This window comes from Galleria mellonella, unplaced genomic scaffold (assembly GCF_026898425.1).
Source record: "Galleria mellonella isolate WM207_F2 unplaced genomic scaffold, CSIRO_AGI_GalMel_v1 utg182, whole genome shotgun sequence".
Lineage (NCBI taxonomy): Eukaryota > Metazoa > Arthropoda > Insecta > Lepidoptera > Pyralidae > Galleria > Galleria mellonella.
In genome coordinates, this window is record NW_026442023.1 from 1,006,357 (window position 1) to 1,022,265 (window position 15,909).

Consider the following 15,909-nt stretch of genomic DNA (forward strand, 5'->3'; position numbering starts at 1 on the left):
AGCATTAAAAAGATAGAATTAGGGTGTTAGTATTGACCATAATGCCACTAACAAACAGGAAACAGGACAAGATATTAAAAAGATGGAATTTAAGTAAGTAAGTAAGATAGAGATAGATATATTTTAAAGTTTATGTTAGAATTAAACGAAAGATCATTTAACTACAGGCCGATCATGTAACTCCGTTGCTAACAGTTTTCGATGGAAAGATATTAAAAATGACATAAAGTAACAGTTCTGCATTTATGTATCTACTGTTTTAATCAAATTACTTGCAACACTGAAATAAAATACGTAAAGTTTTGATTTAAAAAAAATGTGTCAAATTTAAACTGTCAAATGTCAAATTAGGTGAGTAAATTTGACACCTTTTGACACTGTGGAGTGTCAAAAGTAGGCGCACAACGAATTCGAAATATTCGTGACATAAAAAATAAAGGTATTCTTCAATATAAAAGAAATATTACAAATTTGAATACACATTATATCTTTTGATTTGTTTTATGTCTTTTTATACTTTTGTAAAATAACTTGTTGCATGAGAAGTTGACGAATTACTTACGGTCATATCGAAAGTGTGCCGATATATCAACCTACAATTTGCATAATAATTATCCTACTAGGAGATGTTTATCTAGAATAATATAAAATTCTTATTCGCGAGATTCTATTAAATATATATACGGAATTCATCGTAAAGTATATTATTTCCACTATAAAGTCGTAAAAAACGTCCATTTCTTAAAAAAATACTGAGTTATTGACACTTCACTGTCAATATTTGTATATACATATACTTAGATATCTTCTGCATAATAAATGTTAGAAGAAATCTATTCATAGAAAAAGACTTCATCATATACCTATTAAAGAAGTGACTGACATATAAACACATAAAAAACCGCTAGGATTATAAAAAAAAACTTGATTTTTTTTAATAAAGATAATTTTCATGATGAGGTATCCATTAAAAAAAAGATTCTCACGAGAACGGCAGATAATAAGTACCTCTATTATTTACCGTAACACGACAGAGCATTGCTCGATTTTATCGTCTTGATATAATATGGGGGCCAAATGTAGGCGATGGTATAAAGACTTTTATTTTTTGAGTAATTTTCATAGGAAAAAAATTCCGTGTATCGTGCTATCACGATATCATAAAAATACACAAATTGATGTTATCGTGCACGCAAAATTAAAACATTTACCTACTAATACTATTATATATTGTAAAATATATTCCTACTATATCGTGACGATAAAATCATAAAGTCGTACCAATGCCATTCCGTTCTACGATAAATTAATTAAGTGGGCGCAGTTGATACCACAGACAACAGACTCATAGATAAAATAAAACCTTATGCAATACATATGGACACCATCACAACCTTTCAAATAAATAGCAGCTATTAAGTATTAGATAATTAAATAAATACATTATAGTCCTTACATTAAGCTGTTGAGAACTTCAAAACAACAAGTTCAAAGAACAACGATAATTTACGAATACTTTTAAGTACATTGCCATGTAAAACATTTTTGCTAATAATTTGCTCCTATGTTAGATATAAAACTTCCAAGTGCACAGTTCTGATATTGAAATAACATAAAATAATAATAAATCAAAGCGTAACAAACTTACACACGTACCTATCTAACTAGTACCATTGGAAACATAATCAGATCTATTTTACTTTATAACAAACACCTATCTCTACGAATTAGAGGCAGTTGAATAATAAATAAAATTAATTGTAAATCTTATAGCTAATTAGCATTAATTGTAAATAATTATAACTTCGTGATGATCAGATCCGAAAACACAATGGTTTTTCACAATTGGCACACAATTTTACATTCATGCTAAATTACATTATAATTAAATAATTTTGTACTGTTGCATGTCCCCGCACTGTGTTAATGATTTATACTTATTCAAAACTCGTATCACAATTTATTCATAATAATACGCCACAATATTGCCAATTTCTACTAAAATAAAAAATGTGGCAACACCTAATTTGTTCGCGGTTACTGACCTCAAGTCTCTTTTTTTCGTCTCACACATATTGCCGTGCTGGGCCGTTCTTCCTGGAATGGGGTAATGTATCATCATTCCCAGTGTTATTGTTGTGAATAAAAGACATTTCTACCCCACCATCACCTCCCTGTGGACATAAAAAAGCAGTTAGTTAGTCGTTATCTTCATTTTTTATTTAATATATCATTTTACGTGGTACAGGTTTTAGGTATAACGTGGATTTATCTGCAATCCCGAAGGTATAAATACTCTGTGTACTGTATATAAAAAATAAAGTAGTAAGCTTAAAACTACGTTGCTATGTGCTTTAAGTTTTAAAATAAATAAGCATTCATAAGTAAATTTACAAGTAAAATATGAAAAGGTTTAACCAGAATATTTTTGCAAAATATTTCTTTTTCAAATATTCTCGGTATTGACATCTGTGCTTTCACTTAATAAAATAAAAAAATAAACTTGTAATCAGCAGAAATTATAAAACGTAACAAACTTTTTTTATGTTTTGATAAGCACTAATTTAATTTCAAAATATGTATTTTGCAATTAGCCAATTAAACAAACCGAGAATATATATGATAGATTTATTTTTTTACAGTTATAATATTTTACCTCGGCGTGCATAGGATTTGCCGTAATAGTGATAGGCACTTTGGCCGGTATATAGCCGTTGGCACCACCACTTTCAGGTACTGATCCTTTTTCTTCTGAAAAAAAAATGTCTTTTAAGAAAATTAAATAGAAATTAAAAAAATTGTTGTCATGTTTATTTTACTGTTTATTGCAGTAGTAAATACAAACAGAATATTAAAAATATTATAGAAAGGTTTTTACAGGTTTTTAAAATTACTTGTCACAGAAAAATTAAAAAAAAAAGTAACAAACGCGGATATTCCCGATTGCGCTACGGCAATTGCTACAAAGTGAATCGGTCCAACGGTCAAAAGGTTTTTTCCGTCTACAGCTTCGCCGGAGGTTATGGTGACGAGTGCAGATGGCACTCCGTAGAATGACTTACGGTAGGGTTGTCACAAGCGAATTTTGATTTTTAGCCCAACGTCAAATATTTTTTGTCCAAATCGATATGATTTTCAGAATTTGTACTCGACCATTTCCACTACTTTTTTTCTTAGTGCCACAAAATGAATGACGAAAAAAAAAGTAATTCTTTACCTGTACAGAGTTTACAAATATTAAAACTTTTACCCAAAATCTCCAAAAAAATATACCCATATTTCTCCAAGCTCATTTCACTTTTCTCCAAACTTTTGTCCAAGGATTTCATTTCTCCAAAATTACGCGAATAGATAAAAAATTACCCAAAATTGCGAAAAAAGTACCTAAACTGGCAACGCTGACTGTAAGTCAGCGATGCCTTTTGCAATCTCGGGCCTACCGGATACTAAATTTTAGCGTGAGGACACTGCTATGTGATTTAAACGTCTGCTAGTTTCTCAGGCCATCGATTTATCGATATCTCGTTCCTCGCCTGAAAGGACTGGGGATTGCTTTTGACCAATTAAGGCTTAGTGTCCGGGCGCTGACGCTACATGGTACATTTCGGCATGAACTGTAGACGGAGCATAACGTGAGCTTCGGTGTGGAATGTGTTGTATAACGTGTGAGTAGTTACTGTCGGCGGCGGGGCGGCGGGCGCGGCGGCACAGCAGGAAGGTGAGCGCGAGCAGCACGAGCACGGCGGCGGCGCCGAGCACGCCGCCCGTGAGCAGCGCGGGCGGCGCCGCGCCCGCCGCCGGCTCGCGGTCCGACGGCGCCGCGCGGCTCGACTCCTCCACCACGCTCTCGCGGTGGGTCTTGGCAGTCTGTGCACGGGAAGAACACAATTCATTAGTATTTTTTTTTAATAGATAATAATGGAATGGTAACCCTTGCTGTATGCTCGTTTACCACATTCGTAGTAGAATAAATAACAGCCGTTTGCATTATCAGTATACACTGGTGAAGCTCCAATGAAGAATAATGATAAATGATGAAAGCAGGTCAGTTAGCCCATCGTGACGTATTCGACATAAATTAATTCGATGGTTATCGAAAGGAAAAAGATTGTTAGTAATTGGATTTTACAGCCCCATTGCAATCCCTATCCTACAAGTTCTATCAGGTCAACCTCCGCATAGTTCCCCCTGGAAACCATCACGGTTAATTCTAATTGTGGTTTTCATCACGATGGGCTAACTGACCTGCTTCCGTCCTCGCCTATCATTTCTCACTGATACCCCACCAGCGTATACCGATAGCGCAGGCGGGGATACCATTCCATTCTTACTCATTAAAAAAAAATAGGTTGCCAGGGGGAACCACGTGGCATATATATGTATTGAATACATGGAAAATTTTTGATGCTATTATTTTTCAAAGATAACAAGCGCATACGATATAATACGAACTACGTTGAATGCCCAGTGATATTATATTACTGGCTTGCATAGCATCCATTTGTAAGCGTCCGATATCTACCGCAGCATTATCTCGGAGCTAAAATGCTGCGGCTACGAGTTACGATTGTGCAGCCGGCAACCAGACACGCTCTCACATAAACTGCATCTAATATTTTCTAGTAATGCATTGTTTGCACCACGTATCTATTTGCATATAAGTATATTAGATAATGGCCGTATGGTTCCGGCATAGAATAGGCCACCCATTCCTATTCCGTGGGTGTCGTAGGAGCCGACTAAGGGAAGATAAGCGATGGACAGCAGCGTCCCTCTTAAAGCATCTCTAAAACCTGACTGCGGTTGCCAACTCGTCTGCCAAGCGTGGCAGCTACTGGCAAAATCCCCCAAGGGGAGCCTTATGTTTAACAATGGACAGTTGAAGAAGACAGATGATGATGATGATGATGATGATGATGATGATGATGATGATGATTAGATAATTAGAACTGTTTTTATAATAAATTTGAATATTATCTATATCTATTCTACACTACAAAGATTTAATTTTTTGTAATGGATAAACTCAAAATATGCAATACAGATCATTTATTCATAATTTTCAAAATTACAAGTGCAGTTTTAATTAATTATGTCATTCCCATTACAAGTTTGTCATTTTTATTCGAGAATATAGCGTTTTCTATATAATAATAATAAAGTTTAAAAATCAATTTTTTTGTTTAATTTATACCAATAACTGGCGACCTGCCCCGGCTTCGCACAGGTACAATACTGATACTAAATAACGCCGCATTATTTGCCCCCCGACATTATTTTAACGTATCTCATAAGATTCAGCCAGCATTTGCAATATAAGCGCAAAAAAATGTATTTATGTACGACATCACATTAGAAACCTCTAAATTTATCAGTGTTTCTCAACAATATTATGCATGTATTATACATATAAACCTTCCTCTTGAATCACTCTGTCTATTAAAGAAAAAACCCGTTTTAAAATCCGTTGCGTAGTTTTAAAGATACAAGCATAAATATGGACGGACAGAGAGCGACAGCGACTTTGTTTTATACTATGTAGTGGTAATCACGTCACTGCCAATTGTTATTACATTAATAAAATTTAGCATTAGAGATTATTTATATTTTAAGAATTTTTTACAGTATAGAAGCCCTTCTCGATAAGTCAGTCTTTCAGTTACTTTTTTAAATTTCTTTTTAAAAAAATATTTTTAATGCAATAAATTGCATTAAAAATTGCATTAGTCTAAAGACTACTTTCAGCAGTCAAACGATTTCAAAAATTCTTTCACCTACTACTATTACAATATAGAAAACTACATTACCAGCGAGTAAAATTGTATATATATTATTTTCGAAAATTCAATCTACCCGTATGAAGCCGGGCCAGATCACTAGTCGATCATAAAATACAAAAAGAACATAAATGTAAAATATAAAAATAAAATAAACAGCGCCGTTCACAATATGGTATCTGATATTACTAATGTACTCGTAAGCCAATTATTTGTGTAACAGATAATATTTCATATAGAACCAATGGTAAAATTACAGTTATATAAAATAGTTAAACTTATTTAAAATAGAATAAATCTTAATTATTAAATAAATCCTTACAAATTTTGCAAAAATATAACGTTTCTGTCTTGACTTATTATTACATGTATTTAGATTTTATTTTCTCATGTAAATTTAGAACAGTTTTAATTGTTATAACATTGTAAGCGATGTGAATTTTCGGTTTTCTTATAACTTTATATATATATATATATATATATATATATATATATATATATATATATATATATATATATATATATATATATATATATATATATATATATATATATATATATATACACATATATACATAATTTTAAACACAAATTGCGCACCTATTTCTTAGAAAAATCACTTTCCCTTTAAGCTTCTCTTGCTGATTACTCTGTTTGAGTCGTGATTACTATTTGCTCTTCTATTGCAGTTGTTTTATTCATTTATTTATTTTTTTTTCATTTATTTATGTATGTATTTATTGTATGTATATATTTATTTACATTATTTATATTATGTGTATGTTTATATTATATGAATTTATCAAGTATTGCTTTACTTTTCCTCTATTCAAAATGCACCGCCTACGTATTTCTCAGTTTGCCCAATGGTTGACTGGTAGAGGAGACGTCCGGTGTTAAGTCCGCCAAATGTACATATAATTTTACTGTGCATTACAGTTTAAATAAATATATATGTATATATATTAATGGAGCGAAACCTTGGACAACCACTAGTTCTCTATTTGTATATTTATACATTACGGAAGAAAACTATCCGAATGTCGTAAAGAGTTTACTTGGGCAGCGTACAGAAATGTTACTTCAATAGCTTGAATACGTTGCCTTAAACGGAATATACTGAGATAGCATTTCTAGAGGGTAAACACGAATGTATACGTCCCAAAAGGTGACATACTCTAGTACGACTTCACGTAGTATAACTCCACATAGTATAACGGGTTATATTATCCTTTGTACTCTGTACGTACGGCGACGTGTGATGACGTTTGTTGATGACAAAGGAATGTTACAAATATCTATATGTAAATTTTATCGTAATCTGTTAAAAATGTAACTTGCTGATGCCCGCGACTATATCCATGTGGTATTTATTATTCCTGTTACATACTATTGTATGTAATATGTATATAATAATAATGTATGTTATATAATATTGTGTATATGTATATTATACATACTAATATATCGATGTATGTACCTATTGGGAGTCTGGGAATACTGGGCGAAAATTAACAAAATGACGTGTCGTTCTCACTCTTTGCCTTAGGTCAAAATGGGTTTACTTAAGTAGATTGTGTACTAAGCTGTATAAGTTATTATAGTTTTTTAACTATCCCACGGGAACTCTTTCATTTTCCGTGATTAAAATTATCTAAATCTAAGTATCTCTTGTTTGCTCATTGTGATTATTTCTTGTAATTGTTTATATTTATAATAAGTTTACTATTGTAATCTTTTGGAGGTAACAACAAAGAGTATCTATCTATTTATCTAAAATGTTGAACGGGGATATAAGGTACCACCATGCAAAATTTCATTTAAATCGGTCCAACAGTTTCGGAGATTAGCCCGTAAAAATAGACAGAGATACAAAAAAATTAAAAAACCTAGATCTGTTCTATTTCACTTCTAACATCTTCCTGACTCGATTTTTAGCGTTTTTTTTTCTATGTACAGACATTCGACCTCTACAATTTTACTATATGTATAGATAACTGTTATTCAGAGATATTAACTATGTCATAAAAAAATCAAAACAAAAACTCCTGTCGAAGAAAATATAAATTTGCCCTTATCTCACCTTTATCTTGCTGAAATTGGAAGGCGCCTGCGCCGTATAGGCCCATATCTTGAACTCGTATGCCGTGTCGGGCAGCAGGTGCGAGATGACAACGGAACGCGCCGCCGCGCCGCCCGCCACTATCGCCTTCTCGTACGAGCCCGCGCTCGACACCGTCCGGTAACATACGTAGAAGCCGTCCGGCATCACGCCGCCCTCCCTTGACCACTGTTCAATTAAAAAAAAAATCAATAATGTACATAAAAAAAATTACTAAATGTGCTGCTAACCTCAAAACATAAAAGCGGTGATTTTTTTTTTAATATTCGTTGAAGACCAAGTAAGGTTCTTGTAAAAAGAAAAACTAAGGCAGAAAAAAAGTAAAAAGCCCATTTTCCCCCCTTACAAACTAACTGCCAATTTAAATATATAAATCTTATTTAATATATGTCAAAAATGGCAATCAATAACTTAAGATTTTGTTCAAAATAACAGCGACTTCAATAGTGTTAACTAAACTACTGGACTGTTAAGAAAATGTCTATAAAAGTTATCTTAAAGTATACCCTTTTCAGATAAGAGAAGAATATCTAAATTAATGTATAAATGACAAGAGTTATAAGGTTATAAATAAACAAAAAAAATATAACTGGATTGAGAGCTTTCTCCTTTTTTAAAGTCGGTTAAAAATATATACTATGTATATATACATACATATTCTACTATTACTCGCGTATTGAGTTTCAACGCCGCTTTCGTTGTACACGGAAGCCACAGACGTGGCTTTCCGTATGAAAATTTTACGAAGTACACATAAAATAATAGAAATAATAAATATTATTTTAGAGAGAGACTTTGCATAAAAGTCGATTGCTTGGGTACCTCTGTCCCATTCGTGTTTCTACCGTGAAGTAGTTGTGTTTACATGGCTGTGTTTCGGTTTGAAGGATGGGATATGACAGTGAATTTACAGGGTACAGAGGAATAACACCTGAGTCCTCAGAATGGCAGCGCATGGGGGTATCATGGGCAAACAGTATACTCTGTTATGTCCATGGTACTGCTCATGTCTATAGGCGACAGTTACCACTTCACCACGTCCATTAAGTTCCCTTAGTCGCCTCTTACGACACCCACTAAAAAGAAAGGGGTGGTCCGTCCTATACTGGGACCACACGGTAATGAAATAAATATACACGCATATTTTAGTTAGTACAGAATATTTTTTTTACACCGCTTGTAAAATTAATTAATAACCGATATAGAACGCAAGGCCGTAACGGTACTCCCCCTGGTGGGGAAAAAATTAAAAAGAGCAAAATATCAAAATACACATTTTCCTGATTTTTTTTTACGTTAAGAGTAAATATTAAAGGCTATAATGATTAAAGATTATTTTCAATCAACTTCAAAAAGGAGGTCCCTATCTCGAGTGTATTTTTAAAATAATTAACTGACCTTAAATTTCCTATAATAAAATATTAATTTATTTTGTTTTTTTACTAGCTGCGTCCCGCCTTAGTGGATTAGTAGATAAAATACCTTATGTTATATTACTATACAACCTATTCGTTTACCACGTTTCATTCAAATCCACTCAGTAACTTAGCACATATAATACTTATATAGTGATTCAAACGGGTAAAGCCGCGGGATAGACCTAGTGTTCAAAATGAATCTTTTTAGGTACATTGATAATTGCAGTTTTTTATAAGAAAGAAAATTGAAATAACAAATGAATTATAGCAAAATATATATTACATCTTACATACAAAATATATATTACATCATAGATATATTACATCAAGTCAACAGACGGCATTTTTTTTAATCAATATAATTAATAAATAACAATGTATAGTTATAAAAAGAACGAGCATATTTATAAACACCTAGTTTATACTAGTAGTTTTTATTCCATTGTTTCTGCCTACCCTAATAGGAGACAGGCGTGACAGATATGTATGTATGTATGTTTATATTAGTAGAACAGTGGTTTACATATCATCACCATCATCATCATCATATCAGCCGTTAATTTTCCACTGCTGAATAGAAGCTTCTTTCATAAAGAGTTTTGCCAGTAGTTGCCACGCTTAGCATGCAAGTTGGCAACCATCGCCTTGGCGATACTCTAAGATGAACACTGTTGTCCATCTCTCAAACATTTTTGTTCCTTAATTACCACTTACGATACCCATGAGAAAGGAGGGTATGGCCCATTCTATGCTGAAGCCACACAACTAATATATCTATATAATATATAAAACTTGCCGTGTGGTCCCGGCATAGAATAGGCCACCCCTTCATTTACCGTGAGCGTCTTATGACATCGACTACTCAGACTAAGGGCGAGGGATGGGCAGCAGCGTCCCTCTTAAAATATCACCAAAGACAAACTGGTTAGCAATTCGCCTGCTAAGCGAAGCAACTGCTGGCAAAACCCACCAAGGGGGAGGTTTATGTTCAGCAGTGGACAGCTAAAGGCTGACATAATTGTGTGTAAAATATATATAATATATTATCATACTTATTATACCTATTTACTAGAGAAAGACTTTGTACAAAACTCGATTGCTTGGGTACCTCTGTTCCATTCGTGTTTTAACCGTGAAGCAGTTGTGTTTGCATAGCTATGTTTCGGTTTGAAGGGTGGGATATGACATGAATTTACAGGGTACAGAGGAATAACATCTGAGTCCTCAAGAATGGCAACGCATAGGGGGTATCATGAGCGAAACAGTATACTCTGTTATGTCCATGGTACTGCTCGTGTCTATAGGCGACGGTTACCACTTTCCATCACGTGGACCGTCAGCTTGTTTGCCATATTATTATATTGCTAAGTTGCACAAAAAAATTATACTAATTATACATTATATACCTATTTATTTTTACTAATAATTTTTATAAACATCCGTTTCAAAACTCACCGTCCATGACAGTCGAACACTATTTGTGGAAATGGCCTCCACATCTGTGAGCACCGGAGTGGCTGGCGCTTGAAAACTACCCTTCTGCAGGAAAAATTTACTGCTGCTTTTCCCTTGTTTATTGTCTTTATTCGAATAAACTGCTGCCACACGAAACCTGATAAACATCATGCAGTAGATTTAGTCTAATTTGATTTTGTAAGTGCTCATATAATCCGGGCTCTGAATGAAGCTATATGGGCTCTAAAGTAAGGAAAAGTGAGTTGTTACAATTTATTATTATTTTTATTTTATTTATTTATTAAACTTTAATACACTATTAAAGTATAAATGGCAGATTTATTAACATATGGTGTTATCTACTTACTATTATCATCTTATTTATTTCTTACATTCTCAGGAATGCATGCATAAAGGATATCATGAGCGACACGATATACTCTGTTATGTCCAAGGACCTATAGGCGACAGTTACCATAATCCATAAGATGGGCAGTCAGCTTCTTTGCCATTCTAAGTTGCATAAATAAACATATGTATTTATTAAAGTGCGTATTTTTTTTTGATGGGTGAAAATGGAATGTATGTATGTACACTTTTGTACACTTTATTGCACCATTTATAAAATAGTAAACACATTTAACTGTAATAAGAAATGATACAAAAGGCGGGCTTATCGCTTTGAATGGTCCATTGTACTGCTCATGTCTATAGGCGACGGTTACCACTTTCCATCAGGTGGACCGTCAGCTTGTTTGCCATTCTAAGTTGTGTAAAAAAAAATTCGTTATTGACACAATATATAGATATTACAATACAATATATAGTTATTGCTATATATTATCCACCCCTAGTGCGTTTACAACTTACTTGTAATAAGTATTAGGCGTGAGTCCGTCGATTTGGTACGAATGCGTGAAATGTGATATCCGAGTATTGTCCGTTTGCCAATCGTTACCGTTACTTGAATTTGTCACCTCTCTATATTGAATCTGGAAAGTATGACTACGTGTTAACATTTGTTCCCATACGTACGTGCCGTGTTAATTTATAACCCATTACATTACATACATACACACCAGAAGAAGACTTCATACAAAAGTCGTTTGCTTGGGTACCTCTGTCCTATTCGTGTTTCTACCATAAAGCAGTTGCATTCGCATAGCTGTGTTTTGCTTTGAAGGGTGGGATATGGAAGTGAATTTACAAGGTACAGAGGAATAACACCTGAGTCCTCAGAAATAGCAATGCATAGGGGGTATCATGGGCGAAACAGTATAGTCTGTTATGTCCATGGTACTGCTCATGTCTATAGACGACGGTTACCAATTTTCATCAGGTGGGCCGTCAGCTTGTTCGCCATTCTAAATCGTATAAAAAAAAATCTTCTAAATTATCAATTTCCGTTTTATATTTTATGTAAAATAAGATACGAGTACACTTTTTATGAATTATTTACCTTATAGAATTCAACAGGTAGGCCAATATTTTGGTGGGACCAGGACAGTATAACGCTGTCATCAGAAAACCGTGTTATATTTGGCCGAGACGGAGGTACTAATGTTGGTGCTGAAAAAAAAATGTTAAATAAAACAATAAAGACATGATACGCAGCAGTGGCAACAGTATCCTGAACATGTTTGTAAATAAATTAGATAGTCCTCTCGTGAGAATGCTTGCTGAGAGGACTAGATGATTATTAGTGATTAAGTATTAACATAGTTTTTAAATACATTTACATTATGTAACAGAAATGGACCCAAGTTATCTTATAAATATAAATAAATTATTTAATTTAAGATTATTTTGTTAGTTTATACTTTTTGTTTTATTGTAAAGTTGTTTTATGATATCTTCTTATTATGTATACAAAATATTCAACACAATGTAATATTGTTGCGAATAAATTGAATTAAAATTAAAATAAAAAAAAAATAAAAAATATAAATTTTATTACTAAGTAACTGTACTTAGGATGTAGTGTATGCGCTATAACAACTAAATCTTTAGCAGCAGAAACTAGACAGTTTATGGATTGAGAACTTACGTTTACGTTTCCTATGTTTTTTATTATGTTGTGACGAATGCAATGTCTTCGGGGCTTCAGCCAAATATTCCTAAAAAAATAGATACATATTATAAATTGTCAGAGAAACGACAAGGCCCTGAACAATTTGATTTAACTTAAATTAATGTAAATTCTCTCTGGAAATTACATATATTATACACTAAAGGGTATTAATAACATTAGCCTTTGACTTTAAGAGCGTATCCTACTAATGAAGAAAAAGAAACATTTTTACAAAAAAAAAAAACAGGACCATTATTTCTTTGTAAGTTACGATATTTTTTCGTAGCCATATCAAATTTGATCCTCTAATACTAACACACGCTGTGTGGTCAAAATCTAGTAAAGCCTAGCTATTATTATTTAATATGGGAGACTATAAATTTTTTAATGTTTTTCGACTAATGTGTTTTTGGGAAAAATATTTAATTTTAGTAATAGAGGATACTAACAATTTTAATTTCAATATCCTTACTAATATTATAAATATGAAAGTGAGTTTGTCTGTTTGTTACCTCTTAGCACCTTAACGGCTTATTTGGTACAATTATAAGACACGGAGAAAGTATAGGCTTACTTTAAAGTACTTTTTATACCGGTCTGTAAACATATACTGTTCACGGAAATAAATTATATTTAGAGTATTTATTATAGTTTTATACATACCTCATCAGATATCTGCATAGGCACGACCGTAAGCAATGTGCCGTCGTATGCGCAGCCGAGCTGGTTGCACGCGAAGCACTGCACTATGCCCGCGTGCTGTTTCTCCGCGCGCTCGATGTGAAGGACTGAGTCTACAAATAATAATAAAATGAAATTGTTTGTTCGTTTATTACCTATTGAGTTCATAAAGGCTCGATCAAACATCATGAAATTTGACATACGTGTACTATTTGAGACGGAGACGTGCATAAGCAGTTTTTTTTTTCAATGGGTGAAAATGGTATGGTAACCCGCCTGCGCTAACGGGATACGCTGGCGAAGCACCAGTGAAGGGTGATAGATGAGAATGAAAACAGGCCAGTTAGCCCATCATGATGAATTCATCAGGAATTAACCATGATAGTTTCCAGGCAAAACCGCGAGGAGGTCGACCTGGTTGGGTATATTGCTAGCAATGAGATTTTTAGTCTCCATTACTAACAATCCCTTTCCTCCTGCATAAGCAGTTACCACGGTTAATCAATATATGGATCATCATCATATCAGCTTTCAACTGTCCACTGCTGAACATATGCATCCCCCTTTGGGAGTTGCCAGTAGTTGCCACGCTTGGCAGATAGATCGGCAACCGCAATTAAACTTTGGAGATGTTTTAAAAGAGACGCTGCTACCCATCCCTCGCTTTACCTTAGTCGGTTCTTACGATACCCACGGGATAGGAAGGGGTAGCCTATTCTACGCTGGTACCACACGGTCAAGGGTGAAAGTATGGATAATGACTAATAATTAAAAAGGAATATAAATAAATAAATAGTATTCGTAGGTCTTGTTTTTTTTTTTTTTAATCACTTAATCACAGTTGAGTTCAGATTAGAAGCAACGCCGTCATTTTGTTCAATTGATAATTGAATTTATGAATAAATAAATAAGTATAACATATATAACATAAGAAACATAAGAAACAAAAGAACACTAGGGATAATTATATAAGGAGCTACCTACATTACTACTTTTTTTTATACCACTAAGTTAGCAAACAAACATACGACCCATCTAGTGGTAAGCGGTTAGCCTATAAACGCCTGCAATACCAAAGCCATTACGCGCGCGTTGCTAACTCTGAAGATATGTCTTTATCCCTTTTTCCAAGAACTTCATGCTGTAGTCTCTTGGAAAAACCTCGACGGGGAGCTCATTCTATATTCTGAGCATTCGTAAGAGGCAATATTTCTGAAACCGCGCTGTACGTGATCATCTATATTCTAAGGTATGGGAGTGAACTCCCCGTCGATGGCGTGCTGTATGATGGTAGAAGGTGGCCCTATTGAATATTGGCGTCGTATTGAATATTTTTTTAAAGACATAACTTAAAAAACGTGATTTTAATTTATATTTTGTCAAATGATTTACATAAAGGAAAACCTAGTAGTAATAACCTTATCCTAATAACAAAATACGTTAATAAGTTTGATTTAATTTATTGTACAGTAAAGCAATAAGCTAAAAACGAAATATTCCTAATAAACGAAATTAAATAAGACTAAGTTTTGTGTGTAGCGTCGCCGGGAAAAATCCTCTTAATAAATAGACGAAGCCGTAATAAAATTCGAGCTACGAGACGAACTAATCTCCTTAAGGATAGGTAACATAGAGAACTCGGAAAGAAACTGGTTTCCGTAATCAAACTTTAGTTGAATCGCCACTTCATTTCTCAAACTCAGTGCTGAGTTTATAATTTACTTTTCATTATAAAATAAATAAAATTAATTCTCATTTCACCCGGGGTACGATTACTGTTCTGTTCTGTTACACAACATTCTATTTGCGTCGAAGACAAACAAAACAACAGAAATTTCTGTGATTTCCCAGTAACGCTGTTTCCCTGCTGCTTTGTGATCACTTTAGGATTTTGTTGTTTAATGATGTATATTAATTTGCCCTTGTGGGGGGAAAGGATTGTTAGTTATAAGGAGGTTAATCATTGCTAACAATATACCCTGTCAAGTTGACCTAGACACAGTCACCCCTTGGAAATTATCCTAATTCCTAGAGCGAACAATACGTCAGTAGGTTAATTTTCACCCATAATTATTGGCCCGCCAACATACACTAATAACACCATTATCAGGGGGGAAAGGGATTGTTAGTAATGGAGACTGAAAATCCCATTGCTAGCAATATACCCAACCAGGTCGACCTCCTCGCGGTTCCCCCTGGAAACTATCATGGTTAATTCCTGATGAATTCATCATGATGAGCTAACTGGTCTGTTTTCATTCTCATCTATCACCCTTCACTGGTGCTCCGCCAGCGTATCCCGTTAGCGCAGGCGGGGTTACCATACCATTTTCACTCATCGAAAAAAAAACTCCATTATCATCCAATTAATAATAAAAATTGTGT

The 15,909-nt window shown here is 33.9% G+C and overlaps 1 protein-coding gene across 2 annotated transcripts in view; it reads right to left on the reverse strand.

Annotated features, from left to right (window-relative positions):
- Positions 1-326: 326 nt before the first annotated feature.
- LOC113513763 (interference hedgehog-like) overlaps positions 327-15,909 on the reverse strand; it is a 67,664-nt gene continuing 52,081 nt past the window's right edge. The window contains exons 8-16 of one of the 2 annotated variants that reach the window (XM_052893624.1): positions 13,507-13,637; positions 12,820-12,889; positions 12,232-12,341; positions 11,643-11,764; positions 10,773-10,929; positions 7,861-8,067; positions 3,678-3,867; positions 2,657-2,748; positions 327-2,174 (exon numbers count right to left, since the gene is read on the reverse strand). In XM_052893624.1, coding sequence (XP_052749584.1) covers positions 2,067-2,174; positions 2,657-2,748; positions 3,678-3,867; positions 7,861-8,067; positions 10,773-10,929; positions 11,643-11,764; positions 12,232-12,341; positions 12,820-12,889; positions 13,507-13,637 — 1,187 coding nt within the window. In that variant the 3' untranslated portion in view covers positions 327-2,066. Of the gene's footprint in view, positions 2,175-2,656; positions 2,752-3,677; positions 3,868-7,860; positions 8,068-10,772; positions 10,930-11,642; positions 11,765-12,231; positions 12,342-12,819; positions 12,890-13,506; positions 13,638-15,909 lie in introns of both variants that reach the window. The other variant, XM_052893623.1, reaches the window with a different exon arrangement.